The sequence below is a fragment of the Colletotrichum costaricense genome (assembly GCF_030867565.1).
Source record: "Colletotrichum costaricense strain IMI 309622 chromosome Unknown Scaffold_20.1, whole genome shotgun sequence".
NCBI classification, from domain to species: domain Eukaryota; kingdom Fungi; phylum Ascomycota; class Sordariomycetes; order Glomerellales; family Glomerellaceae; genus Colletotrichum; species Colletotrichum costaricense.
The window spans coordinates 27038-52639 of record NW_026848249.1 but is presented as its reverse complement, the minus strand read 5'-3'; the positions used below and the strand labels follow the sequence as shown (position 1 = coordinate 52639).

General features: G+C 45.0%; 10 protein-coding genes across 10 annotated transcripts; 5 read left to right on the top strand and 5 right to left on the bottom strand.

Annotated features, from left to right (window-relative positions):
- Positions 1 to 310: 310 nt before the first annotated feature.
- Positions 311 to 1623, top strand: CCOS01_14183 (uncharacterized protein; the record flags this gene model as incomplete). The annotated part of the gene is made up of 7 exons (XM_060462327.1): positions 311 to 361; positions 420 to 449; positions 506 to 596; positions 648 to 689; positions 744 to 936; positions 993 to 1130; positions 1200 to 1623. The coding sequence occupies 7 exons, from the start codon at positions 311 to 313 to the stop codon at positions 1621 to 1623; spliced, it is 969 nt and encodes a 322-aa protein (XP_060306812.1).
- Positions 1624 to 5797: 4174 nt separating this feature from the next.
- Positions 5798 to 7036, bottom strand: CCOS01_14182 (uncharacterized protein; the record flags this gene model as incomplete). Its single annotated transcript, XM_060462326.1, has 4 exons — positions 5798 to 6234; positions 6293 to 6667; positions 6766 to 6861; positions 7009 to 7036. The coding sequence occupies 4 exons, from the start codon at positions 7034 to 7036 to the stop codon at positions 5798 to 5800; spliced, it is 936 nt and encodes a 311-aa protein (XP_060306811.1).
- A 1477-nt stretch (positions 7037 to 8513) lies between these two features.
- Positions 8514 to 10021, top strand: CCOS01_14181 (uncharacterized protein; the record flags this gene model as incomplete). Its single annotated transcript, XM_060462325.1, has 4 exons — positions 8514 to 9036; positions 9096 to 9337; positions 9460 to 9478; positions 9648 to 10021. 4 exons carry the CDS (start codon positions 8514 to 8516, stop codon positions 10019 to 10021), a joined length of 1158 nt encoding a protein of 385 aa, XP_060306810.1.
- A 308-nt stretch (positions 10022 to 10329) lies between these two features.
- Positions 10330 to 12395, bottom strand: CCOS01_14180 (oxidoreductase; the record flags this gene model as incomplete). The annotated part of the gene is made up of 6 exons (XM_060462324.1): positions 10330 to 10565; positions 10631 to 11163; positions 11219 to 11310; positions 11387 to 11588; positions 11781 to 11861; positions 12307 to 12395. The coding sequence occupies 6 exons, from the start codon at positions 12393 to 12395 to the stop codon at positions 10330 to 10332; spliced, it is 1233 nt and encodes a 410-aa protein (XP_060306809.1).
- Positions 12396 to 13124: 729 nt separating this feature from the next.
- On the top strand, positions 13125 to 14051 carry CCOS01_14179 (NCS1 nucleoside transporter; the record flags this gene model as incomplete). Its single annotated transcript, XM_060462323.1, has 2 exons — positions 13125 to 13168; positions 13238 to 14051. 2 exons carry the CDS (start codon positions 13125 to 13127, stop codon positions 14049 to 14051), a joined length of 858 nt encoding a protein of 285 aa, XP_060306808.1.
- A 2938-nt stretch (positions 14052 to 16989) lies between these two features.
- CCOS01_14178 (phosphoglycerate mutase family protein) lies at positions 16990 to 17763 on the top strand (the record flags this gene model as incomplete). The annotated part of the gene is made up of 1 exon (XM_060462322.1): positions 16990 to 17763. The coding sequence occupies one exon, from the start codon at positions 16990 to 16992 to the stop codon at positions 17761 to 17763; it is 774 nt and encodes a 257-aa protein (XP_060306807.1).
- An 886-nt stretch (positions 17764 to 18649) lies between these two features.
- On the top strand, positions 18650 to 19470 carry CCOS01_14177 (uncharacterized protein; the record flags this gene model as incomplete). The annotated part of the gene is made up of 2 exons (XM_060462321.1): positions 18650 to 18888; positions 18963 to 19470. 2 exons carry the CDS (start codon positions 18650 to 18652, stop codon positions 19468 to 19470), a joined length of 747 nt encoding a protein of 248 aa, XP_060306806.1.
- A 1042-nt stretch (positions 19471 to 20512) lies between these two features.
- CCOS01_14176 (uncharacterized protein) lies at positions 20513 to 21340 on the bottom strand (the record flags this gene model as incomplete). The annotated part of the gene is made up of 1 exon (XM_060462320.1): positions 20513 to 21340. One exon carries the CDS (start codon positions 21338 to 21340, stop codon positions 20513 to 20515), a length of 828 nt encoding a protein of 275 aa, XP_060306805.1.
- Positions 21341 to 22044: 704 nt separating this feature from the next.
- On the bottom strand, positions 22045 to 22540 carry CCOS01_14175 (uncharacterized protein; the record flags this gene model as incomplete). Its single annotated transcript, XM_060462319.1, has 3 exons — positions 22045 to 22247; positions 22307 to 22353; positions 22416 to 22540. 3 exons carry the CDS (start codon positions 22538 to 22540, stop codon positions 22045 to 22047), a joined length of 375 nt encoding a protein of 124 aa, XP_060306804.1.
- Positions 22541 to 23964: 1424 nt separating this feature from the next.
- CCOS01_14174 (uncharacterized protein) lies at positions 23965 to 25135 on the bottom strand (the record flags this gene model as incomplete). The annotated part of the gene is made up of 5 exons (XM_060462318.1): positions 23965 to 24149; positions 24224 to 24264; positions 24509 to 24557; positions 24635 to 24747; positions 24849 to 25135. 5 exons carry the CDS (start codon positions 25133 to 25135, stop codon positions 23965 to 23967), a joined length of 675 nt encoding a protein of 224 aa, XP_060306803.1.
- Between the last annotated feature and the right edge of the window lie 467 nt (positions 25136 to 25602).

The window sequence follows — 25602 nt, the reverse complement described above, 5'->3', positions numbered from 1 at the left end:
ACCAATAACAAAAAATAGCCCCGCCAATATCGAATGTGACAAACATGCGAACTTCGGTGGTGCATCAGGCGGCTAAACTTCTATTCGCGCGGGGAAACATCCGTGCCCACTCAGCAGCCTATGGACATGGGGTTTTTTGAGTGTTTGGTGCAGAAAGGCGGCGCTGCATGCGCCAAAAAGAGGTCCAACATTGACCCTATATTAGTCCACCCGCCATGACGAATCTGTCATATTCCTCTGTCATTTCTCTTTCCCTTTTTCCAAACTCGGAGCTTTTTGTCTGAACTGAGATTCAGCACCGTAACCTATCATGGCTAATCCACCTCAGGATTTTGAGGTTCAGATCGCTGCTGACGAGGAGGTTCGTTAACACACCGCACCATGAGTGGCATACCTTGTATCTGATGAAATTCCTATAGCAAGATGATTCTCGTTCAGAGATGGGGACTGTGAGTATGGCCATTTCTGCAAATTATTGATGCTGCAGACACTGAACTTGTAACAGAGCATTGCGTCCTCTAGTACTAGTCTGCGCAGCTCACTCCTAGACTATCGCCGTGAGAATGGTCGTACTTATCATCGATACAAGGATGGAAGTGGGTTTTGAGATTGACTCAATTAGTTTGGTTGCTGAAGTTGTTCTTTAGAATATCAGTTCCCGAACGATGAACGCGAGCTTGATAGACTTGGTATTGATTTCCAACCATGATCGTGGGTCAGCATTCCGCTAATTAGTGCCATAGATTTGGTTAACCACCTATGTCTTCTCACGATGGATGGCGAGCTTGGCATCGCTCCACTCTGTCGAGAAGACGCCAAAGTTGGCCGCGTTCTTGATGTCGGTACAGGCACGGGTATCTGGGCGGTTCAGTTTGGCGATGACCACCCGGAGGCCGATATCTTGGGTATCGACCTTTCTCCCACTCAGCCTAGCAGGTATGTTTCAATCAAAGTCGGTATCTCCGTAGCGAGCATCAATGCCAATATCTCAGTGTGCCTCCTAATGTGAGGTTCGAGGTCGATGATATCGAAGACGAGTGGACATTTTCACAACCCTTTCAATACATCCACAGCCGGTTCATGACGTCTAGCATCAGAGACTGGAGAATTTTCTTACAAAGATGCTACGAGTAAGTCTGATCACTTTGTAGATCACAAGACGAAACGACGAAGCTTGGAGCTGACCAGTGCGAACATAGTAATCTGGAGCCTGGTGGTTATGTTGAGCTTCAGGAAACCGCTATTTTTGCTCAATCTGATGATGGAACCTTGAAGCCCGAACATGCTTTATCCGATTGGTCCAAGTATCTCATGGAAGCGTCGATCAAGCTTGGAGCAGCATGGGTTGATACGCCCGAGCTGAGGGGACTTATGGTTGAGGTCGGTTTTGAAGATGTGGCGCTAAGTACTTTCAAGTGGCCGACGAACCCTTGGCCGAAAGAAAAACACTTCAAAGAGCTGGGAGCATGGAACAACGAAAATTTCATGACGGGGATGGAGGCAATCACGATGGCACCCCTCACACGTGCCTTGAACTGGAGCCCCGAAGAGGTCAGAGTCTTTCTCATGGAAGTCCGCAAGAACGGAAACGACCGAAATATCCACGCTTATTGGCCCCAGTAAGTTCTCCCGCTATAAGATCGTCTGGCTTATTCTTACTTGCATAGGCATGTTCTCGTTGGGCGAAAACCGGTCAAAGAAAAGCAAGAGTCAGCACCAGCTCTAGGTCCGGCTTCGGGTGCATCACCGGCTAAGTCAAAGCACCCACTTTTGGGCACCCCCCCCTTTTGGGCACCCTAACAAAACATAGCATCTAAATATTAATACTAACTATAATTAATTAATTAACTACTTTCTACTACTATAATAATATAATTAAAATTCTTATTAAGTAATTCGACCTTTATAAGTTAATTAAAATTAATTAAACGGTTATTAAAGTCTTCTTAAGCTCTTTATATATTCTAAATATTTATAAACTTAGTATTTAAATTTATTAATATATTTTTCTTTTTTTTTGGCCTTATATACTTAATCTTAGCTTTAAAAACTCGAACTTAGTACTAAAATATAGCTAATTAATAAGCTTATTTTTTAAAGGCCTTTTTTATTTTTTTAAATAATAGTTATTAAGTATTATTATTTAGACTAAGCTCTATAAATAACTTTAAATAATTATAAAACTCGCTAGCTTTTTTAAGAATTTACTAATTAATAATAGAGGTTATTAATATTTAGTTAAATAGTTTATTAATATTATTAGTCGTTTACTTAGCTTTTATACCCTTTTTAAATAGTATAATTTATATAAATAGGATTATTAAGTTAAAAAATAGCTTAGTTATATTAAGTAGCTATAGTTTAGTTATTTTTTACTTACTTTGTATATTTAATAACGTTAAACTAACTAAATAAGTAAATTAATAATAGCTTAAAAAGTACTACTTTTTAATAATAATAAATTTATTTATTATATCCTCTTTACTAAACTCCTTTTTATAATAGGACTTAATAAGCCTAAAAATAGCTATATTTAATAACTAAAAAATATAAGAAGTATATAGTAATAAAAATAATAAATAAGCGTTATTTTTATAATACTCTTATATAAATTCTATTATTATATAACTCTTATATTTATTTAGTATTAATAATTAAAGCTAGTTTAGCTTATTAAGCCCCTTAATAAGGGGGGTCTTAGTTTATAATAAGAATTTTTTTTAGCTAATAAAGAGTAGTCTCGTTAGTTATTTAGTTATTATTTATTATTATAAACTTCTAATTATTATAAATAATAAGTTAAAGGGGGAACTATTATTATTAAACTAACTTTTTTTTATAAATAATTAGTAGTTTAATAACTTTACTATTAATAAAAATATATTTAATAATTATTACTTAGGTACGTAAACTAAGCTCTTTTTTTTATATTACTATAGCCTCTATTATACCTAAAACTAGCTTATTAGCTCCCTTATCCTCTATTATACTAATCTTATTTATATTATAATATATATAATAAGTGAGTAGGCTAGATAAGCGAGTAGGCTACCTAACCGCGACTATATTATATTCGTAATTAAAAAGTAGTACTAAGAAAAGTAATTTAATTAAAACTATTTAGTATCCTCTTTTTTAAATATTTTTTTAGTAATTTATTATATTTACGTATTATAATTAGTACTCTTATAGACGCTATATCGTTATTAACCCGTCTTAGTTTTTGATAATAATTACTATTCTAACGTATTTCTTTCTTAATTTAAGTTATTACTTTTTTTTATAACTAAAAGTCTTCTTTATTAATTATTATAAGACTTCCTCCTTATTTAAAATATATTTTTTTAGCCCTTTTATATTAGCTAAGTAAGTTATTTTTTTTTAAAAGATCTAGTTCTCTAATTTTAATAAAATAATTTAATATATAAATCCTCACGCTCTTTTTAATAAATACTTTATAACTTCGATAATTAAAGTTAAGGAGCTATTTTAATAATAAGTAATTCGATTTTTAATAAGTTATAATTATAATAATATTTTTATTAAGTTATTTAGTATTTAAAAAGTCTAGGTTAGTAGTATTATTAAGACGGATCTTAGAAGTATTAGAGTATATAATTTTATATTAAGCTTAGATAGTATATTCTTTATATTTAAAAATATAAACTTAGCTTTTCTAAATCTTCTTTAAATATTTTTTTTTATAATTACTTATATAAATACTTTATAAAACGTAAAAAAGAAGTCCTTTTTTATAATATAAGTATTACTTTATTATATTTTTTCTTTAATTTCTTAGCTATATACCGTTTTTAAAAGTTTAAAATATTTAATATTTAAGGGCTATAATAAATAAAATAAATAAGCTAGTATATAAAGGGTAATAATATTATTCTTTTTATAATATAATTTAAAATCTATAGAGTAGTAACTTTTATATTTATTAATAACGAGGAGGTAATATTAACTTTTTATATATAGTTTTATTTATTATTTAAAATATTTTACCTAATCTAAGCCTTTTTTATTTATTATTTATCCGTTTTTAAATATTATAATAACTTAATTACGTAGTAAACCGGATTTTATATACTAAGTAGAGAGGTAATATTTACTTATAATAATAATATATAGCGGGACGCTATAACCTAACGAACTAATAGCTTAGATAATTATAACTTATTTATAATTACTAAGTTATATTATTTTTATATTTAAATATTTTTTTATATTTATAATAACTATTCTAGATATAATCTAGCCTATTATAAAGCTAGTCTTATTAAAATTATAAATATCGGACTTTACGATACCGTATTTCGTAATTATATTTATTATAAAATAAAATTACGCGTTTATTACGTTTAGATCTTCGTATTAAGCCCTTTTATAGTTATACTTATAAAAAAAGCGTATTTAAAATTATAATTAGTGCTTAACAAAGTTAAAAACTTAGTACTTCTTAACGGGGAGCGTATTATAGTTAATAAGTAGTTAATTAGTTATATTTTCTATATTATTAAAGCGGGGAGGAAACGATTAAGAATTTAAATTAAGAATATACTTAATTAGTTTCTTTTTTTTAAACGTAGTTAATTTTTATAAATTAAGCATAGTATTATATTATAATAATATTCTATCTAATTTACAACTTAAAGTAACGTAATTAATATTATAGATCCTTATTATAGCCCGAATAATAAGATTTCGGTCTTTATAAATAGCCTAAATAGCTAGGTTTAATTAAGTATTTTTAGTTAGCGCTATTATTCTTCTTAGTTAAGGAATGCGTATTATAGTAATATAAGTAGCTTAATAGTAGTTAGGTAGCCTACTCGCTTATTTAGCCCACTCGCTTATTATATACGTTAACCTATTTAATATTATTAATCTCTAATATATTAAATAATCTAAACTATAATTTAATTATATTAGTAATAGCTCTATTAATATAGTACGAATTTATTAAATAACTTCTCTAAACCCTTATTAATAAATTCTTCTTAATAAAAATATTAATTTTTTTTTTTAAGTAGTTTAGTATCCCCTTAAGATCTTAGAACTTATTTAGTAAATTCCTTAATTTATTTATAAATTAGTATAATACTTAGGTAATACTAAATTCGAATTTACTAAGCTATTTAATCTTCTTATTATAAAAAAAGCTTTTAAAGCTCTATAAATACTTTTACCCTCGTTAAGTAACCTTTTTTTTAACTCTAGGGTATTATCTTAAGAACCCCGAACTCGATTAAGGCCCTTTTAATAAAAAGATAGTTTTTAATAATATTAAGTACTTATTAAAGCTTATTTTTAATATATAATATTATTACTTATTAATTAGTATATATATTAAAAAGGAATATATTTAAACGATTTTTATAATTATTATATTAAATTAAAATAATAAGTAGGGTTTTAATGTGGTAGCTAGGAGGGATTTTTTGGGGTGCCCAAAAGGGGGGGGTGCCTAAAAGTGGGTGCTTTGACTTATAGTATAGCGTTGACTTATAAGAGCTCAGCCAGGGTGCAAATACTTTACTTAGAATTACGTTAATAACCGACTAGTCGACCCTTTCTACATTATAAAAAAATCAAATGTGTAGACTATTGTGTAGCTGACGTTGAGATTATGGTCAAGGCAATCAACTGTGACACAAAGCAAAAGCCTCGATCATGATGACCCTGCTAATCATTGTTCCTTCAACTATATGTCTGTCTATATACACATACATATAGCCATGCCATGACAGGACCAACTGTGTAGGAAGCAAGCACTCTTTACTTTCTCTAGACGTTATTCCTTCGGCTTGTACGCTGATGCTGCACTCGCATCGATAGACGACAGTTCTGTGAAGGCGTTGTCTTTTGAGGTACCGTACGTGTCAGCGTATCTACCTGATATCCACTCTCCAACCGTCACCGGGGGATATTTAGGGCCTGCGTCGCCTCTGCATTTCGAAAAGCATTCAACCACAAAATCAGGATTCCCCGAAAAAAAGAATGGAATGCTATATCTTTCCCTCCCCGACTTGTTGATGACGCGGTGCAGGTTCGATAAATACCTATCGTTTGTCCAGCGCATCATTAGGTTCCCAAGGTTCACGACGAGAGCACCCTCTGTGGGTTTGACGTCGATCCATTCCGAGGAGGCGCGATCCCACACCTGCAGGCCACCGACCATATCCTGCAGTAGAATAGTTATGGCCCCAAAGTCGGTATGAGCGCCGATACCTGTCAAGGAACAACGGAGTCAGACAGAGAGACTCCGTAAGAAGAGAACAAAACGTACCTCGCTCCGTTGCGGAGGCATTTGGGGCCTGAGGCGGGTAATGCAACAGACGCAGAACAGCGATGGGTGTGTCAATAAAGTCTGAAACCCAGTCATCATCATTTCCGATGGTGGCGCAAAGTGTACGGATGATGATCTCGGCGAGAACGCACATGGCGGCGTGGTAGTCGTCAATCACCTTTCGAAATTGGACGGGGTCCGTGACGTCTTTCGGGTATTTGTTTGGGCCTAGGTTGAATTTGCGCTCGAGTACTTTAGGGTTGTCGATACGTAGGTCCTTGCCAAAGTAGTACCCTTCCTTCAGATCTCCTTGTGCTAACGCCTCGAAGTTTTGAGATCGCAAGCGTTCGTATCCCCGATTGAAGCCGCCTAGATCTAGAAGCGAGAGGGACATGGCCCCGTTAGCGCCCCATCCTCGGATTCCGTTTTGTTGACTGCAAGAAAGCAACGAATTAAAAAAACGCTAGACTCACTCTTATCATACTTTTCTTTCACCTCGAGCGGTAGCGAGAATAGCTCTTTGCTCTGGTCCAAAGCCGCATCTAGAAGAGATTGGGGAATGCCGTGCCCTGTGAGTTGAAAGAAGCCATGACTCCTGCATGCGGCCTCGAGTTGTTCCACAAGAATCTTCTTAGCGCCAGCATCTGATGCGAATACAGCTACAAAGTAATATTAACTAAGTGAGCGAACGCTGTGTAGAGCATGCGGAAACGTACCGGAGAAGTCGATACTGGGAATAGGCATCTTGGACAATATACGAAGAGTAAGGGTGTAAACTACACTTTGATAAATAACCTCGAAAAAAAGCTGTACGACCGGTCTAGTCTATCCGTTCAGCATCATGTATATATAACTGTGCAGAATCGAGAGGCGGTTTAGGCAAGCATCGGTGGGCGAGGGGTCAACCCAATCTCGGCCGCGGGCCAGATCTGGTCCGCGGCCGAAAGTCGGCATCACCCCACTCCCGAGCGCAATACCCGGATTTAAAGCAAGTCAAGAAAAGTGTACGATCAAGGACCAAAGCCTCCGCTAAAACTGGGCATTTACTAGAATATTTCTTTCGCATCGTTATCATTGCAGTTCCGACTTCTGGACCTCAAACAGCAAAGCATTTAGGCGAACGGCTGGGGTTTCGGATGATACCTTGAGGTACCTAAGCTGGGATTTAGTCAATTAGTCAAAGATAAGATAAGAGATATGGTCCCTCCCGACCTCTAACACGTAATTACCTCCAACCACCTCACAGCAACCCAGGCGTGCAATCGCTCCCACCTTCCAACTTTTTGCGAGTATCAAAGCCAAGTGTGGATAGAAGCATTCTTTGTGGTGATGCCTCGTATCATGTCCGCCCGTAGAAGTCAGCGCCAGGCGTTATCCTGCACTGAGTGTGCGCGTCGCAAAACTCGCTGCTCCAAGACCATACCCTGTTCTTCTTGCATCGATCGAAGGATTGCGACCAAATGCCATCGCGAAACCGTGATCGTTGCCAGCAAAGACAACAGTTTGGATTGTTCAGACCCTTTGCCCATGGAACCCTCAACTTCGGCGGAAAACACCCCCGCTGGTAGTCATCAGACTCGCCAGACTCGCCTGTCAAACCCGAACGGGTCGGACCATCGTCTCATGGGCAGCCAGATTTCTCTCGAACCGTCACATAGCCCTCAGAGGGTTACACCCGCTTTCAGTATTCAAGAGTCCACTCTGAACGTTCCTAGTACAGAAGCAACAGCGACTCTCGAGTTCCTTACCCATGGTCGTCGGAGCCTTCTTAAGTTGGCAGAAGCCCCACCAAGGCCATCAACAACTCGTGTATCAACTTCGCCAGGAAGCTTGTCGTGTACCACCACTGCCACTGGAATTGAGTTTGGCACCTCGGATGTTTCCTGGGATACCATATTGTCGCCCGACGAAGCCCGCCGCTTACTCGTCTACCACGAAGTGAGGCTTGCATGGATGCATAATGTAGTTCATATGCCAACCTTTTTGAATGAGTTCGAAGATAGCTTGAAAGAGGAGCCTCGAGACCGCACCTGGGTGGCCCTGTATCACGCATTGTTATGCGTAAGTCCTTCAACTCGGTAGCGGCAAAGGGGTCTTCTTGTTCGTTAACGTTTAAACTAGACGACATTCTTTCACATGGAAGAAGCAGAGATGGCTAGCTTGGGGATCAACGCCGCAGGTTCGATATGCTCTTGGATGCCCATACATCCGTCCGGGACCAATGTTCGAGTTTCTGACCTTTTCTGCAGCTAGATGGGACTCTGCTCGTGCCCAGTATGATATCAGTCTACGAAGCCTTTACGATGCCAATTTCATGGCCATCCACACTGTGTATTCCGTCCAGACAATCTGCATATTGATGCAAGTGGCCCACAACCTAGACCAATCTGATTTCATCAGTGTCATGATTGCCAGCGGCATCCGAATCTCCCAATGTCTCAACATGCATCGTCTCGGGCCAGATCGACTAGACCACGATCCAGCAGCAGAGATCACTCAAGAGACTTCCAAGAAAAGCCTGATAAATAGGGAGATCAAGAAGAGAGTTTGGTGGTTTCTTGTTCGCCAGGACTGGCTTCAAATCCCATACCAAAACACATACCTCCTCCATCCATCTCAATTCAATACACCACAAGCTCTCAACTGTCATGACCGAATGGAGTTTCCTGCGGGCGACGGGACGATAGTCGCCCAGCCAGGAAATGTTTACACCCAGAGCACCTACACGAATGCATTGTCCCAGAGTATGTGAAACACTTGGAGCACACACGGGCAAAAGCTGATAGAAACCACTCAACGCTAGTTGCTGTCATCATTTGGAAACAACAAGATCGAATGTGCCGAACCGGAAGCCCTGAAGAAAGCTCTGACGGACTGGAGAAGCTCTATGACCAGGTTCTTTGGGCCGATAGAGAGCTGAAGCAGCTCTACGTCAGCTTTCCTTCTTTCATTCGAGACCCTTCTCGACCCAACCTGTCGACACATGAACTACCATCGTATATCAGACAAGTCGCGTCAACGAAGTTGCTCTCTATAGCGCACAAGGTACGTGGCCAATATCCTGAAGACATTGAGAGCAATCCGCCCGGGAGCATAAAAGATCACAGCTAATTTTCTTAGGTGTTTTCTATTCATCGTCATTTCTTACTACGAAGCTTTACTGATAGACGCTTCTCGTATACTCAGGTATGTTTTTACTTCCTACTAAGACTGACACAGATGTGAACTGACTGTTCGATGACTCAGCTCTCGTGTTTAGCGATAGCTGAACGATGCATTCTTGACCAAGAGAACTGGCAGAATGAGCCATCGACCGTACCCATGAGACACATGTGGACCTTCTCAACTCATCTAGTATCGTGCTGCATTATTCTTGCACTTGCATCCATCTTCCGCCGCGAGAACGAACTATCTTACGATGGGTCAAAGGTCCATGGCTTGGCGAAGATTGGAAGAGATATGCTACAGAACCTGGAGTTCTCTAGCTCCATCGCGCGCCGCGGCGTCATTCTAATTGATTCACTCCTCAAGTTCGATGACACAAATCGTGATCTTGCCGGGGAAGCGCATTTAGACCTCAAGACTATTGTCCGAAAACTGCTGTCCATGGAAGTTTCGGAAGGTCAAGAGTTTGTCGAAGAACTGGGCGTTGAAGGAGTTCTGTTTCCATGGGACGCATATGACTTTGATATGGCAGAGCTCGATATTTTGGATGCAATGGTCGGCTAATTTCAGTGTCGAAACTTAGGGTCAGCATCTTCAACTAAGTCCGGAACAATCCGATGTTATTAGAGAGGTCAAATACTCATGCTAGGAGTTCAAGCTATCGAGCATGTATGTGCATGAGTCTTGAGTAATTCTTGGAAGGATATGGTATATAGATTCTGTTCATTTACTATCCTATATAAAATCTTTTATCTAATGACCGGATCCCTTGGTCGGGATTCACACAAACCCCTGTTGGTTGCAGGAGACTGTAGGGTCTCGTACTACAAACGATTCCCCGTTCTCACAACAGACTGGAACTCAGCTCAATCCTACGCCGCCTTGTTCCTAGCGTGGGACTCTAAGATGCCAGAGTTGGCAACACAAAGGCCCCTCACCTGCTCGAGGGCCCTCGGATCAATATCCTCAAATGGAACCCCACCATCTTTCAGCTCTCTGAGTGAACCGTAAGTTAACACCGATCGGATCTTGAGGTACTTCTCGTACGTCAGCGGGAGGGCCTCGGCGTCAGGCTTTTCGCTCTCGGTCAATGAGCTAAGAATTGCGTCTACCGGGCCATGGATTGTTTAGTAGGAACACCCCAAATAATGTAGAGAAGTCTCAGAGGCTCACCGTTGTTCGGATGGGTGAAGTAAACAATACTAAGCCGATCTTCCGCAATATCCAGATTTTTCCAACTGATCCTATGCATTGTTGACTTGAGAGCCCCATTGGACCAGAGCGACAACGCATCACCAATATTGACAACAACACCGCCAGGTATGACGGGGATGTGGAACCAGTTGTTCGATGGATCACGGATCTCGAGGCCTGACTTCTCGGTGAAAACAAAAGTGATGCTGCCCCAGTCGGTGTGCTCCGACAAGCGGGGGATTGCATCAGGTTTCTCGTCGAAGTGGGGGTACTTGATGAACTTCAACACGTTTCCTGGTGCGCTTTGCTTGTGGAACTTCGTGAGACTAGTTTTCTCGATGCCCAGTTGAGAGGCAAATGTGGAGATGATGGCCAGGCTGAGGCCGTAGCAGCTACTCTTGAAACTCTCGATATCACGGCGCTTGGACGCAGTCCACCAGTTGGGCAGGTTTGTGTGAGTAAGAACCGAGCCGGCTGGCATGCCAAAGCTTATGCCTTCAGATGCAGCAAATCTATAGGCTCAGTCCGATTAGATATTAGAGCTAATTATCAAGGGGTCAACCTCACGTGGTGAGCTTTTTGCCATCGTAGCCTGTTAGTGTGCCGTCAATAATGTGCGTTGCTTTTTGTTCCATGGGGAGGTCGAAGAACTCTTTAGACTATTTACGGGGAGTTGGTCAGACTTTTGATGCCAAAAAGAACCACAGGTTTCATGTTCTCGATTCGCCTACATACCATGTCAAACATATCGTCCACTTGGGGGATCCCGTGGTCGGTCAGGATGAAGAAACCCCAATTCTGGCTGGCCGAGAAGACTTCCCTAGCAAAAGCATCGAATTCATTATGATAGGAGGAGAAGCTTATGACGGGAAAGCTATTATCCGTGGCCATGATGAAAGAATCGTGATCAAAGGTGAAAAGACTGAAGGGTGATGTACTTGAGCGCGGTGCCCGTCAGCAAACATTACGAGTCTTGCGTTTTAACATATACTCATTTCATGCCCAATTTGGAACACCGAGATAAGACTTCGTATCAATGCTATCTGAAGATACGGGAATTTTAGTCGTTGGCCGCGGGTCACCACGGCCGAGTTTTGGGTCCAAAATATCTCGGCCGCGGGTCAGATACGATGCCCGGGCCAAAATGACCTCAGAGCAGACAATCAACATGGTGACTATCCAGCAACGTTCTCGGACGCAAACAGCAAATCTTGATACGAGGTTCAATCAGTTAGCGTAAAGTGTTCTCCGATCATATTCCCCCCTTGAGTTTCAACGGCTGGATTGACAACTATTATTTAAATGATGCGATAACAGACTCCGGCGTAGGTGTTGTCCTGACGTCGTGCTTGAAATTGTCGGCATTTCGTTTGAATAATTGACATTTTCATTGAAGATGGCAAACTTCTATGCATCCGGCAAAGAGCACTATCGTTTTATCAAGAGTCGGGTCTCCCAGATCCAGTGGAAACTGCCTGTTGAGGAGTCTTCACTTGCGCCCCCAGGCGTTGCATCGAACAAAGGTAAAAAAAAAAACAGCATCACTTGTATGCTACTAGATTTCTTTTTGAGCCATGTCGAGCTAATTATTTCTAGACCAAGAACCTATACCCCCCGAGCTCCGCACATGGACCAGTTGGGACTTTGCCACTTACTGGATGTCGGATCTGATTAACATCACGACCTGGCAGATCGCAGCCTCAGCCATGATTGTGGGACTAAGCACCTCTGATGCCGTGATCATAACCTTGCTTTCTGGTGTGTTGAATAGTATCCCGACCGGTGAGTGGATGCCACGCTCCTTTGAATCACCAACTCTTAGGTGCTGACACGGACCCGAAGTGATGAGCGGCGCGCCGGGAACGGACTACCACATCCCATTCCCCATCGCTGTCAGGTCGAGCTACGGATACTATCTCGGTTACTTTGTAGTCTTCACCCGTGGCGCTTTGGGCATTATATGGTTTTCTGTGAATTGCTGGATCGGTTCGTTCGCAGTGACTGAGGTAAGCATCCATGTTGCATCAGTCAAGAATGATGGAAGTAATCGACATCTTGACACGAACCAGACTGTAGCCGCTCTATGGCCAGAATACCGGCTGATTGAGAATCATCTTCCTACATTCGCCGGTATTACCAGCTTGCAGATGATGTCTTATCTCTTGTTCTTCCTCATTCAAGTACCATTCTTTTGCATTCCACTGCATAAACTCAAGTAAGACCTTTTCTAGGAATTTGTCACTAGATCCTCCAGCGCCTTGGCTCTACGCGTGTAATTGACATGTTGCACAGAACGCTATTCTTCTGGAAAGCAGTGTTGCTCGTTCCTACTTCCGTGGGCACCGTCATCTGGATATGCGCCCGGGCTGGTAATGTGAAAGATATCTTTTCGCAGGAGGCTACCATTCACGGGTCTGCACGAACGTGGATTTGGCTGTCGACTTTGTGTGCCAATACCAACTCTTGGCTCACGATGACCATCAATATGTCGGACTACTCTAGGCTGAGTAAAACCAGGTCAGTGGCTATGCAACCTAATCAAATCAAGGTTACAAGATTCCTAACACTCATGATACCACCCCGCAGATATGCGCCGTTTTCGCAGATCCTTACGATCCCTATCGTCAAAACTATCTATGCAATCCTCGGCATAGCTACGGTCGGCGCCGGCCGCGCCCTCTATGCGCGCGATATCTGGAGCCCGGTCGAATTGCTGTCTCTCTGGACCGGGTCTGGCGGCCGCTTCCTCGCCTTCTTGTGTGGCTGCCTCTGGATCCTGTCGCAGGTCTCCTGTAATATATCCGCCAACGCGATACCCTTCGGTCACGATGCCATGAATATTCTCCCGTCCTACATCAACGTGCGGCGAGGTTCTTTCATATGCTTAATCATCGGAACGTGGTGTCTGGCGCCGTGGAAGCTAGTTAGCACCGCAGCGCAGTTCCTCCAGTTTATGAACGGGTATGGCAGCGTTATCTGCTGCATAGTCAGCATCATGATCACGGACTACTGGTTCATCAAACGGCGCAAGTTGGACGTTCCGGGCCTGTACGACCCCCACGGACGGTACCGCTACTCTGCGGGGTTCAACTGGCGTGCGGTCGTTGTCCAGATTCTGTTCATGGGAATCACGCTTCCAGGAGTGATCGGTCAGGTCTACACTTCAATCTCACTACCAGAGGTCCTTCGTCGCATTTATGATGTGAATTGGTTTGTGTGCACATTTCTGCCGGCCCTCTCATACTGGGTCCTGTGCATCGTATGCCCGGCACCCGAGAACGTCAATTACCAAGGGGAACTACAAGTCATTGAGGCAGAATCTCAGGAGATAAACTTTGTAAACACCGGCATATTTACAAGCTTAGGTCTTATCGAGGGGCAAGAGACAAAACTGAGATAATCTATTTGTAAATATCTCATGTTGGAGTCGAAGCAGGGAGCTCCAATGCCTCTTTCCTACCGTTACTGCATTGGCAGACCGCGGGGACGCAGTATCGAGGGTCGGAACTGAGCGTCATTCGTTAGCTATGTATAAAAGCAAGATTTACCTTACGTGGCGCGGCGCATTCAGAACTACTGAAGCATGTGGGTCGGAAAAGGTGCAGAAAGGGTTTTATTACCGATCTAATGGAGGCCCGGTGAATTCAAAGGCGTCGTCGGATCTAACACCTGAGGGGAAGAGTAGAGTACAATTACTTACTGCGTACGTTTGGCTCCGAGAACTCCTTCAAACTGCATGCCAATCTCCAATAAAGAATCAACCTCGACCTCAATGGCCACGTCACTGGTTCAAGGCGCCTCAATATTGCGTAAATGATGCAGCCAAGGGTTATTATGCACAGTGAAATCAATAGTATGCAGTTTGGCCGTGGGGATAAGGCCTACTAGTTCCAAGATCAAAAATAGGGAGACCATATCTAGAAATAATTTGCACTTTGCAGTGTTTTTGTTGGCACGGGCTGTTTTCAATTGGTTATTCCCGTTGTATTTAGTACTGTGCTTCTATTCGCTTGTAAACGACTCGGGCATAAGGCAGCCTCGATTTATATAGGGTCCTCGGCGTACTCTGTTGACGTAGCTCTCATTGCTGGTGGTGTCACCACATCAAGATTGTCTACAGATCAATTCCCACGGTGCTCAAGATGACTGCAGGAAAGACCCATGCCTAGTAGCTTCCTCTAGGCGGGATTAGGGCTATGAGAAACTGCGAACCTATAGCACCCAGACCGGATATGACCAATAGCACGTACACTGGAAGTAGGTGTAAGATGAAACCTTCGACAATGCTAAGTGTGAGACCAGAAACGCCGAGGGGCGTATACCACGTTACCACGTGTCATGGACTTGCAGTCATGATGTCTTGACAGTAACGTGTGCTAAATATAGAAAAGATCCCCCAAGTGTCGTATAGCAGAAAGAGGGTCTCAAGAAGAGGGCTCATCCCAGGTGTTGTGAGGACCGAAGCCGGTAAGAGAGGTTGAGAAGAGAGGCGCGTTTCGATATAGGTGGATTAGCCTGCAGCAAGGAGGGACAAGACACCAAGTAAAAGACGAATTGAAAGATATGGTGTTCGCCATCCCGCAGGGGCGTTTGCTGATTGTAAGATAAAGAATATGACAAGGATAAGGCCGCACGAAATGGTTATGGCACCAGGGTAGTCAAATTTGGCTTCGATTGGGGGTTTGGTCTGTTGAATACAGACGCGGAACGAACAAGACTGAAGTTAACAATGCCACTGCTCTAAGATTGGCGCCAATCCAGAAGTAAAACCCCTATAGCTTGGACTGACCCACGATCCCTGCCACAAGAATGCCGACAAAAAAACCAAGTATTGCTGAAGTGCCGTTCACTATGTGCGGAGACGAGCTTCTTGCGGGGCTCAGAATGATGTAACGACCCCATGAGCATGGCTCCGGTAGGCAAAGATGCCGCAACGCCTAGTCCTTGTAGAGCACCACAGAAATTTAGCATCAGCGGATTGATGCTGAATCCGCTTATTACACTCCAGGCAAGAAGCTAGGGAAGACAGCATATGACGACGTGATATCCCCCTAACCCCTCAACATATCCCTAAGACTGCCGAAGATGCGTAATTTGCTGGCGATGACGAGGGAATGACGATCGCTGGCCACACACTGGATCCTTGTGGAATATCAAGCTCCCTAATCAGCTCTGGGAGGATGACGGTCAAGCCCGAGATGAAGTATTGCATCAAGAATTGGGACATGGGTACGCTGGAGATGGAGAGTATTCTATCGCAGCGCCACACGTGGTGCTGCCCACTTGCTGCCGGACAATACTGCTTACCGCGAGACGGCAGCCCGCTTCGTACGGTGTTGAGATACGACCCCTTAAGGGTCCATCACTAAGAAGAATCAAGCCGTTTTCAACTGTACATGTATATGTCTTCCAATTAAATCCTCTCTTCGTGGTATATTCCGCTACAGCACTTTGTCAAGATCGGGGGAAGCTCACGGCCGAGGCGCTCAACGCTTGCTTGAAAGACTCATCAACTGCAGATACATGTTCGGCAGCGTCATGCAGCTGCGGACGCGGGCGGCCATTTGGTAAGGGACAAACGATTTTCGCCAGAGTTCTAGAGCTACGACCGCTCGACGATAAAGCCAGTGTTGTTGGCATCTCGCTGAGGGCGCATTGAGACGAATGTCGAGGTAGGCATGAGCGAGCCATACTTTTTGGGATATTGGCCACTGGATGTCTCTAATGAAAAGCAATCGCTAAAGAAGAGCAGAACAAGAAACCTCACATGATACTAGATAAAAGAGACTACACGTTGTAAATCTTCACAAAGTAAAGTGGTAACCATGCTTATTTGTAATCAGGACATTTGACGAGGTGGAACTCCAGGATTTGAGGCTGATTGATAGCCATCATCAGAAGTTGGCCAGGCCAATACCTGTGGCAGTCTAGCTAACCTCTCAGAGAGACGTCGGGGAAAAAAAAACGCTAATGCATGACTTGTGTCTTGGCTGCCTATGTTGTACTAGCTCAACTAATCTGCCTGCCTTCCAATTGGCCCAAGATTTATCGCGCTTTCGTGTTAGATCAAGATCCCCATATCAAAAACGGCGTCCTTGAGCCAAGTCATCGGATCGGAAATCACCGTTGTTGCCCTTGTGATATCAGAGCGTGTTGTTATCATTCACTCAGATCCCGATGTATCAGCGGAGATTAAGATTATTCAGCAGTTTAGACTTGTATATATTTATCGGACTGGCGTTGATGAAGAGGAGTGCGCCTCATCATGACATTTATCTAATCCTTACATTTCTTTTTGATTTTCCACCACAAAGATCTTGACTGTTCAATCCTTCCAGATGCCACCAATTGTCCACTGTGTCCGTCACGGACAGGGATTTCACAATGTTGGCGGTGGATGCTACACTCTTCTTGACCCTTACCTGACCACCTTGGGCGAAGAGCAATGCATGACCTTGCGACAGACGACCTTTTCAGACCAGTCGAAGATATCTCTCATCCTTGCTTCTCCGCTGCGCCGAACACTTCAGTCCGCCTATCTAATGTTTCAGCCAGCACTGAAGACCAACCGGAAGTGTCACCCCGAAATCATTGCCATTCCTGATGCCCAAGAAACCTCGGACGACCCGTGCGACACTGGAAGTGATACAACAATCCTCTACAATGTAGTAACGGAAACCAAGTGGCCTGTCAACCTTGATCTGGTTGAGGACAACTGGAACTTGAAGGATTTGGGGACTCGCTATAGCCCAGAAAGCAACGCAATAGCAGACCGAGCTCGCGAAGTCCGTATCTTCATTCGGCAGAAGATTCGCCAACTGGCAGAGCGAGGCAATGCGGATCCTCAAGTTGTGCTCGTCAGCCACGGGAGCTTTCTACACTACTTCACCAATGATTGGGAGGATGCTTGGCTCAATCCTGGAACGGGATGGCGGAACTGCGAGACCCGGTCCTACATCTTCAAGCAAGACGTGATGAAAGATATCGATGAGGAGGCGATGATCACGGAGACGATGGACAGTCGACTGAAGAGGGGAAAGTGCAACCCTATGCCGGGCTGGGATGAGCAAGCGGTTTTATTTGAGCAGGCCATGGAGAACTGGGAGAAATAGGGTCTGTAACCCTAACCCTAAATTAGTCCGGATTCAGAAACGAGTGTCACTGCATAATTAAGACAAAAAGCGAGACCATACAGGCGCAAATGGCTAGCTCTTTCGGGTTGAATGATTTCACAGCTCGGCTTCAGCAGCGCACATACGTGATGTCCACTGAAAAATTGGAATTTTACCACCCCCCTTGACGCTCATTGTGCCTTTGCTGAAGACTCCAATGGTTTGATTGCAGGTAGAGGTAGACGTGTCTCGTCCTTTCAAGACAAAAGAGCGGGTTGCAGACTATATAGAATCGTGATAGACTGCCCACGTACTATGTATCATTTCCGTAATACGCAGTAGGATCTTCTATCAGCCCTTCCTCTGAGGCACTGGCCTTCATGAACACCCAGATTGGATGGTTCTGAAAGCGCCTCTTATGGCTAGTGGGTGGCTGGCACTGCGTGGAAGTGAGCGTTGCCGGTAGCCTCCGTAACACTAGACGACGAGAGGGACTGATAGGAAGAAGCGATGAGGCCCCAAAATCAGTGCCCCACACTGCGGGCGGCACGAGTGACGCACGAGTGAGAGTTTAGCTGTTTACTCAAACTCGGCAAGATAAGAGTACCCCGCACAGCAAAGGAAAACCCCCTAAATCTCGAACCTGTATTCACGCTCAGCACGACATCTTCTTCTTCTTCTTCTGCAAATACGAATGGCCATTCCACTCTTTCAATCTGGAAACCTATCTCTTCTCCCTTTAAGATTGAAGTCAAGCGATGAATTCAAGATCGGGAGCATGCCATAACTGTAGGCGTAGCCGCTTGAAATGTGACCGATCCGTTCCGCACTGCCTGAAGTGCACAAGTAGAGATCAAAAGTGTCTTGGATATGGCGTCTTATTACGATGGGGAAACGGAGTGGCGAGTCGTGGCAAATTGGCGACCGATGCATCCGACAAAACCAGGCAGATCTCCGAAAGAGATACCATCTCAACTCTACAGGCATCGTGGGGTTCTATCGAGTCTACACGCCAGCTACCATCCGCCAGTTCGGAGCCGAAATCTTCTCATTCACTACCTCGTTCGTTGATAGACCCGCTTGCGGAAGGTCTGGACTATCGATCGAGGAGATATATGGCCTATTGTACGTCGCATTCGCCTTTCCAGCTGCTCATCGTACTGATACTGTTTGTTGAAAGTCGCAAGTAATGTTTGCAGGGACCTCGTTCTCTATGACATCCCGAACCGAAACCCGTTCCGCCAGCTGATTGCGATTGCGTATAAGCAGCCAATCTTAATGGAGACCATCGTCGCTAATTCAGCTTTGCACATGTCAAACACTTATCAACGGCTGCCACAATCTTCAGTTATGTCAGCCATGATAGTCTCGACTCAGAGGAGCACAAGCTTACGGAGATCTCTATTAACGGAGCGATGCGGGCCGGACCTGCCGGAGATTATCCACGACGCACTTATGGCTAAGCAGCAGGCACTCGGTATGCTTCAGTCTGCTCTGGAAGATATGGCCACAGTAAACGTTGATTTGATCCTCGCGGTGGTGCTCCTCCTCATTTCGTGCGAGCTTATAGACTCTGGGCAAGGCAACTGGATGTTTCACATCAGTGGTGCCAGAGTGATCATTGAGAAGCTCATTGCAACTGCAATGGCAACGGAGACTGCATGGAGTCCACTTTGCAGCAGTTTGATATCAAACTGCTTAGTGTAAGTCGCCATGTCTCCTGATCGATGGCTGCTGACTTGATGTACACTAGATACGATCTCTTTGGGTCATCATTCGCAAATTCTTACTCACCACGAAGTTGGCTATCAATGACTACCTTATCACTGCTACAAGATGCAGAAGGCAATCACTGCTCCTCGTTTCCAGCTGCTCTGCTTCCTTTGATACAAGCAGGTTCTCAACTCTTAAGGACTGATGACACTATCACGTCTTCAGATGATTTTATCAAATCAAAACGGCACAACGCGCTTGGTCTCTTGCAAGCTGCAAGGTCGTTCAGGCCAACTGCCTGGGCAATTGACTTACAGTCACGCTCACCAGCCGCAGACATGTTTCAGCGAATTGAAATTGCCTCGGCACACAGGGCAGCTGTCTGTATCTATCTGTCCCGCGTTGTTCTTGCTTTATGGCCTAACGCAGTACTTCCGGACAATCTGGAAATTCTAGCAGAGGAAGTGATCACCCACCTTTTGAGAATTCCTCCGGGAGATGCTCTATTCACAGCGACCGCGTGGCCAGCTTTCGTTACTGGTCTGGAAACGTTTGATTGTATAAAGCGTGCCTGGGTTGTGAGAAGATTCCATGATCTCTGGGAAGCTGAGCCTTGGGGGCTTACGAGAGACGCACTTAAAACCTTAGAAATGATTTGGGATAAGAGGCATAGTGAAGATACCAGAGAGAGTAGGAACTGGATCGAGGACCTTAAAGAAATAGGGGTAGACTGGCTAATTGTATTATGAAAGGCCTCAGGTCAAGATTTTTGATTTTTACTCACGGACACCTGTTTAGTAGTCAGCCATAGACATTCAGCGTCTACGATAGAGTTAGTTATAGTGTCTTAGGTCAAATCAGTGCATTAGAGCCGCTAGTTGGTCATTTCCCAATGGATGGTCCGATAGCCCTGCAGTCTACAAATTCAGGAGGATACTAAGAGTACAAGTCGCCCATGTCGGATGCCGCCGGATTTGTATTATCCTACTGTCGGAAAAACATGGCAATATTAAATAATACAAGTCATCAAATTCTCTCAATAGTCACCTGAAATGACACGTCCGTCAAGAAACTGCGTCCACCTTCTAATATACGGAAGCTGGTCTGGCGTAACATGATGTCCATCAATATCGTAGCGGTTGTCAACCAGCTCTTCCATCCTCGCCATCCTACTCTCGGTCGCTCTCTTATTGCCCAGGGTGAGACGCTCCAGCATCAGCCACAGCCACTGCGCGACGTCATGATGGCCAGCCGCAGCGGCTTCGTCGGCAGCGGTGTGGCCGTTGCCGTTCTTCCTGGCCAAGAGGACAATGGCCACCATGTACTCGGGGACGGATATTTGTTCGGGATCGTGTTCGAACTCCCCTAAATCTTCGCAAACAGGCGCGTAGGCATCGGACCCAGACTCGTAGGAGGGTTGATTCCATCCTGGATGCAGCCAGAAAACGCGCCAAACTCCGTTCACGACGTCTAAACGGCCAGTGCGAGCCGCAACGTGAAAGACAGTATCCCCAGCCTTGTTTCGGAGGAAAAAAGGGGCTCTGAAGCACGTCAAGAGCCAGGGATTGGCGCTCCAGTCTCTGCCAAAGCTCTCGATGTGGCTGCCGAGGGCACTAATGTTTCGAGCAGAAGCAGCGACGTGGACGGCAGTGTCACCGGTAGTGGGGTCGGTCACCCAGCGTAGCAGCTGGTCGAACTCGGCGTTATGAGGTAGGATCGCGTCGTATTGAAAAAGAATTTCCCGGGCGTCTTCCTTGCGAAAGAGGTCGAGAAATCTCCGTACGGCCTCCGGACTGAATCCCTCGGGAGGAGGTGAGGTGAGGATCTTCTCATCGTCGGAGTCGTGTTCGGCCGGCTCAGCCATGTTGCCGGTACTCTAAACTGTGTGGACCGCAGAGATGAGGTAAGGGATAGCGAGGGAGTAACGTGAGCCCGAAATATAGCAAATGAGTGATTCGGCTCTCATTGAGGGCTGAATTTGGGAACATTGGCTGCCTGACCGTGCCGCAATGCGCCTCTTTAAGTAGAAGTAAGTGACGGAGGCCGCGGTGTTTTATTGGTCACAGAGTGTATGCAAGGACGGTCACGTTGGGGCACCAACGTTCCCGAGGAAGATGGACCCGACGTGCCAGGATGGTCTGCCAAGTATACCTTGTCTTAGGGGTTCAACTTTAAGGTAAGAGACTTGGCTTTTTCTCCACTCGTGGGCCCAGGGGTCGCTCCGTACCCCCCCTGTTGGGTGACATTCACATAATCAAGGAATTTCTCCAAGTCATGTCCAACAGATCCAGAGTTCAGCTGTCCATAAATGCGCGATATTATGGCACGGGCCCGGGGAACGTAGATACCTTCAATTTGCGGCTTTACAGATCGTGCACGCTAAGCCAAGCTGGACCAGACTTGCAATAAGGAACAAATGAAGAATAAAGACAAGGCGATTCAAAAAGCGATTCAAGTTTTCGTGTGTTCAATCAATTACTACGTATATTTGCCAGCGAGCAGTCTTCACATCCAACAACAGTGAACAGCTGCTTCCAAGTAACAACTTCCCCTCGCCCCTTAACTGATTTACTGTTCGCCCAAATCAAAGCGTTTGTCACTGAGGTACTGAAGAGCCTCCTCTCCAGTGATGCCCTCCGGTAGCTGTCCCTCAGCAAGCCGGCAGCAGTAGCCAGGGAATTGGGTGTTGCCTGCGGAAATGTATCCCCATGGCGGATCGCAACCGTGGCGGCCATTGTTGAGGTTGTCTTGGTTGATCTGGTAGATGGCACCTACAGGTTCTGTCAGCATGACCTTTGTCGTCAAAGGTACGTAAGTGCCTCTTTCTTACCGTTGCTGCATTGGCAGACCGCGGGAACGCAGCAGCGAGGAGCGGAGCTGAGAGTCATCCGTCAGCCATGGGCAATAGCAGGAGTTAGTTCGACCCGTAGAATGCATACAAGTAGTAGCAGCCACTAGCCGTCTGTCGCCGTTCAAGCCCTACATTGACAGTGTGAGCCACTGGAGTCGCGTTGACCTGTGTAACCACAAGGGCGAAAAGAGAAAGGGCGGACGTGAACTGCATTTTGATGTTGCAGGCTTTGGGGCTTATGAATGAGGATGCTTGGAAGTTGGATTTATTTCGCACTTCTTATAGACTATTGCTCTTATATAGAGACTGTTGATTCAGTTTGTGTACATGTGTTCCTTTATTTCAATTCTCCTTCCTTTTCCGCAACCAAAGTTCTTTCTCCTTGTTAGTGGAAGTTCAAAATGTCACCCGGGCTGAGCAGAATGTATGGACAGGCCATATTACCAGCATATATCCTTGACCGACTGAAAGTGGGCTCATCACTGTCTGTTCCAGAACATTTTCAAGATGCAGTTTGATGACCAAACACCCCTCCCCTGTACTCTTATCTTTTAGGCCGGATATGGCATTCCCACACCCAATGCGGATGAGCAATAGCCAGGGAAGTCGGAAGTCAAGACAGCCACACCTTGGGGAGCGAGCCGAGATGCATCTTGGCTTGACACGCCCTGTGGCATGATTTGAAGAAAGCCGTCATAACTTTTGATATGCAATGCGGCCACCTCGCTGATTGAATAATTCTTACGAACCAGTGGCTGGGGTTATTCTCAACCCATCCCAGCTCTAACCGCATATTCGCATCGCAACCTACCGCAGGACCCCGGTTCCAACAGCATATCTGCGTCGAGACCTGCCAGCCACACCTCCCCTGCACCAACAGTTCCAAGGGCTTGTTGGTACAGAAACTTTCGGTGCAGAAACGAAAAGATGTTGCCAAGCAGAATCCAGCCGACTTTGGGAGATGCGTCTCTCTTGATGCACCGGCGCAGGTGCAGAAAGGGAAGGTGGGTTGGTCTAAAATGTTACTGCGCGCAGCAGACTTGAAATGATTGCGCCCTCCAACACATCGCGATCTTCTACAATGTCAACAGATTATCAACGTATCACCACTCTGAACCCATGAGAGCTGCCCCACAGGCTTGCCCAGGCGAAGAAATAATAGGATTCTGTTCATCCGGCCCCGGCTATGATACGTTCCCGCGAGCTCCAAGGGGCCCTGGATCAACATCCCGATCTAGCCCTGCGGCACGAAATAGTGCCAGTGGATGAACCTTGTGCAAAAGGAAAGTTCACAGGCCCTGCAAGCCAAAAGGCTTTTGAGCTCCCCCTGCTCGTTGACCAGGCTGTGGCTCGCGGCGCCTCCCGAAGCGATCCGGATGAGCCTATATCGACTTTGGGCCTAAGCGGGGTAAAACCAAAGACACCGTCCTAGAACAAAATCCACTTTCATATACCAACGCAGTTCACAATAGCCTGCCCTCCTCTCGCCCAGTCCGCGTGAGCCTATTCAACCCCTGCAGACCGTTTCTGTGCCGCATGCACTGCTCGAAATGACGGCGCTGATCACTAAAACGCAAGGAAAGGCGACCTCATCGTAGCAAACCAGGATAGCAACGAGTTCGACAAGACGAAGCTAGTCACCTCCTGCCGCAACCGTGGACCACTTCGCTCGACGATATCATGTTCAATAGACATTCAGATCCTTCCGATGTCTTGTATAGTGCCATAGCCATGCCGTCCTGCATGTGCCACCTTAGTACGTAATGGCCCGAGTCGAAAACCACCCGCGCTCCAACCTCCTGGCCAGCGGGCGTGAATGAGCCTAAAAGATCGCTTATGACCGTAATCGGCAAGTTCGCCCGGGCGATTGGATCATCCTTGTTGGAAGGCTCTCACCGATGTCTTTGTATCTGAACGTAAGCAAGGGACTTATGATGCTGTACAATATGGGCATGTTGTTTAGTTAGGCCACGTCAACAGATAGATCACGCCAAATCGTTATCAACTCGTATCGTTATCGTTCTCGGAATCACATTACACGTTTAAGTCTTACTTCCAACAGGATAGAGGGATATATATGTAAATATACCAAAATCGAATAATTCAACCTCAGAGCGAAAGACTATCATAGAGATGGGCACATCCACTCGCCCACCTTCTCCTTAACTCTAGCCCACATACTTGAGTCCGTGGCAGATCAGCTCACCATTGTCATTGCCAACAATATCGTCTGTATCAGAGTCAACAAGGGAACCGATGCCACCAGAGCCCAGAAGCGTAGGTAATCAGGAGCAAAAAAGCACTTACTCAGCTCGATGATGGAGAAGACGTCGTTGTTACTGCAGCCCCGGCAGGTGCACTGATACCTCGTGCCTATCAGCTGGCAATACCTCGCGGAACACGAGTTGCTGTAGGATCCCCTAAGAGAGATTAGACTCTTTAGCACATGATGCCAGAAACGACCGCGGTGATGTGAGCCGAGGAGAAGCAGAGGGGTAATCCAGTTTGAGGGGGAGCTCACCTTGACGCGCTCACCAGACGGCCGCAAGAGTTGGCTAGGCACAGGTCCAGGGAAACATAGCTAGTCTTCCACGAGCCGTCGATAGCTCTGCAATTAGCGTACAGGAACGTCGGGTAGACGTTGCTCATGCTAAAGGAGTTGCAAGTCGCGGCCATCCCCCCCATCAGAGTCATCGTCTGCCGGGCGGAAATGTTGGCCGAGGTTTCCTCGGGCAAGACAGCAGCAGTGGCATAGAGAGGCGCCAATAAGGCCGCAGCAAAAGCGCTAAGAAGACCATTGGTTCTCATGATGAAATGTTGGTGGTGGGAGGAGAAACGAGAAAGGTTGGGCTACTGCAGTCTTGGTGTGAATGTTGAAAGACAAAGCGGCGGATAATGGCTTAATGTAACTTGCACTTAGTACATAGCTCAATAAATGAGAGTGGAAAAATCTAGGCTAGAGCCCAGCTGCCTAATGTGGCTCTTCATCCGCCCGGATAGTTTGTAAGAGCGAGGCGCGGTTGCGAGCCAACGGCGCATTTATCACACATATTAAGTAACTAACTATCCCGAGGCCCCTAGCATATCTTAGCGCGACTTGAACTCTCCCGGATGAAGGTGTGCTCTTCTAATGTCATGCTTCACCCCCTCCCCTGGCGAGTATAGGTACATGTAGGCTTTATTAGGAAACGAACATGATCACCTGAGTTCCCAGACCGCTTCTCTAAGCCCCCGGAAGTTTGTCGAAATAAAAGTTCCTATCTCTAAAAAGGAGT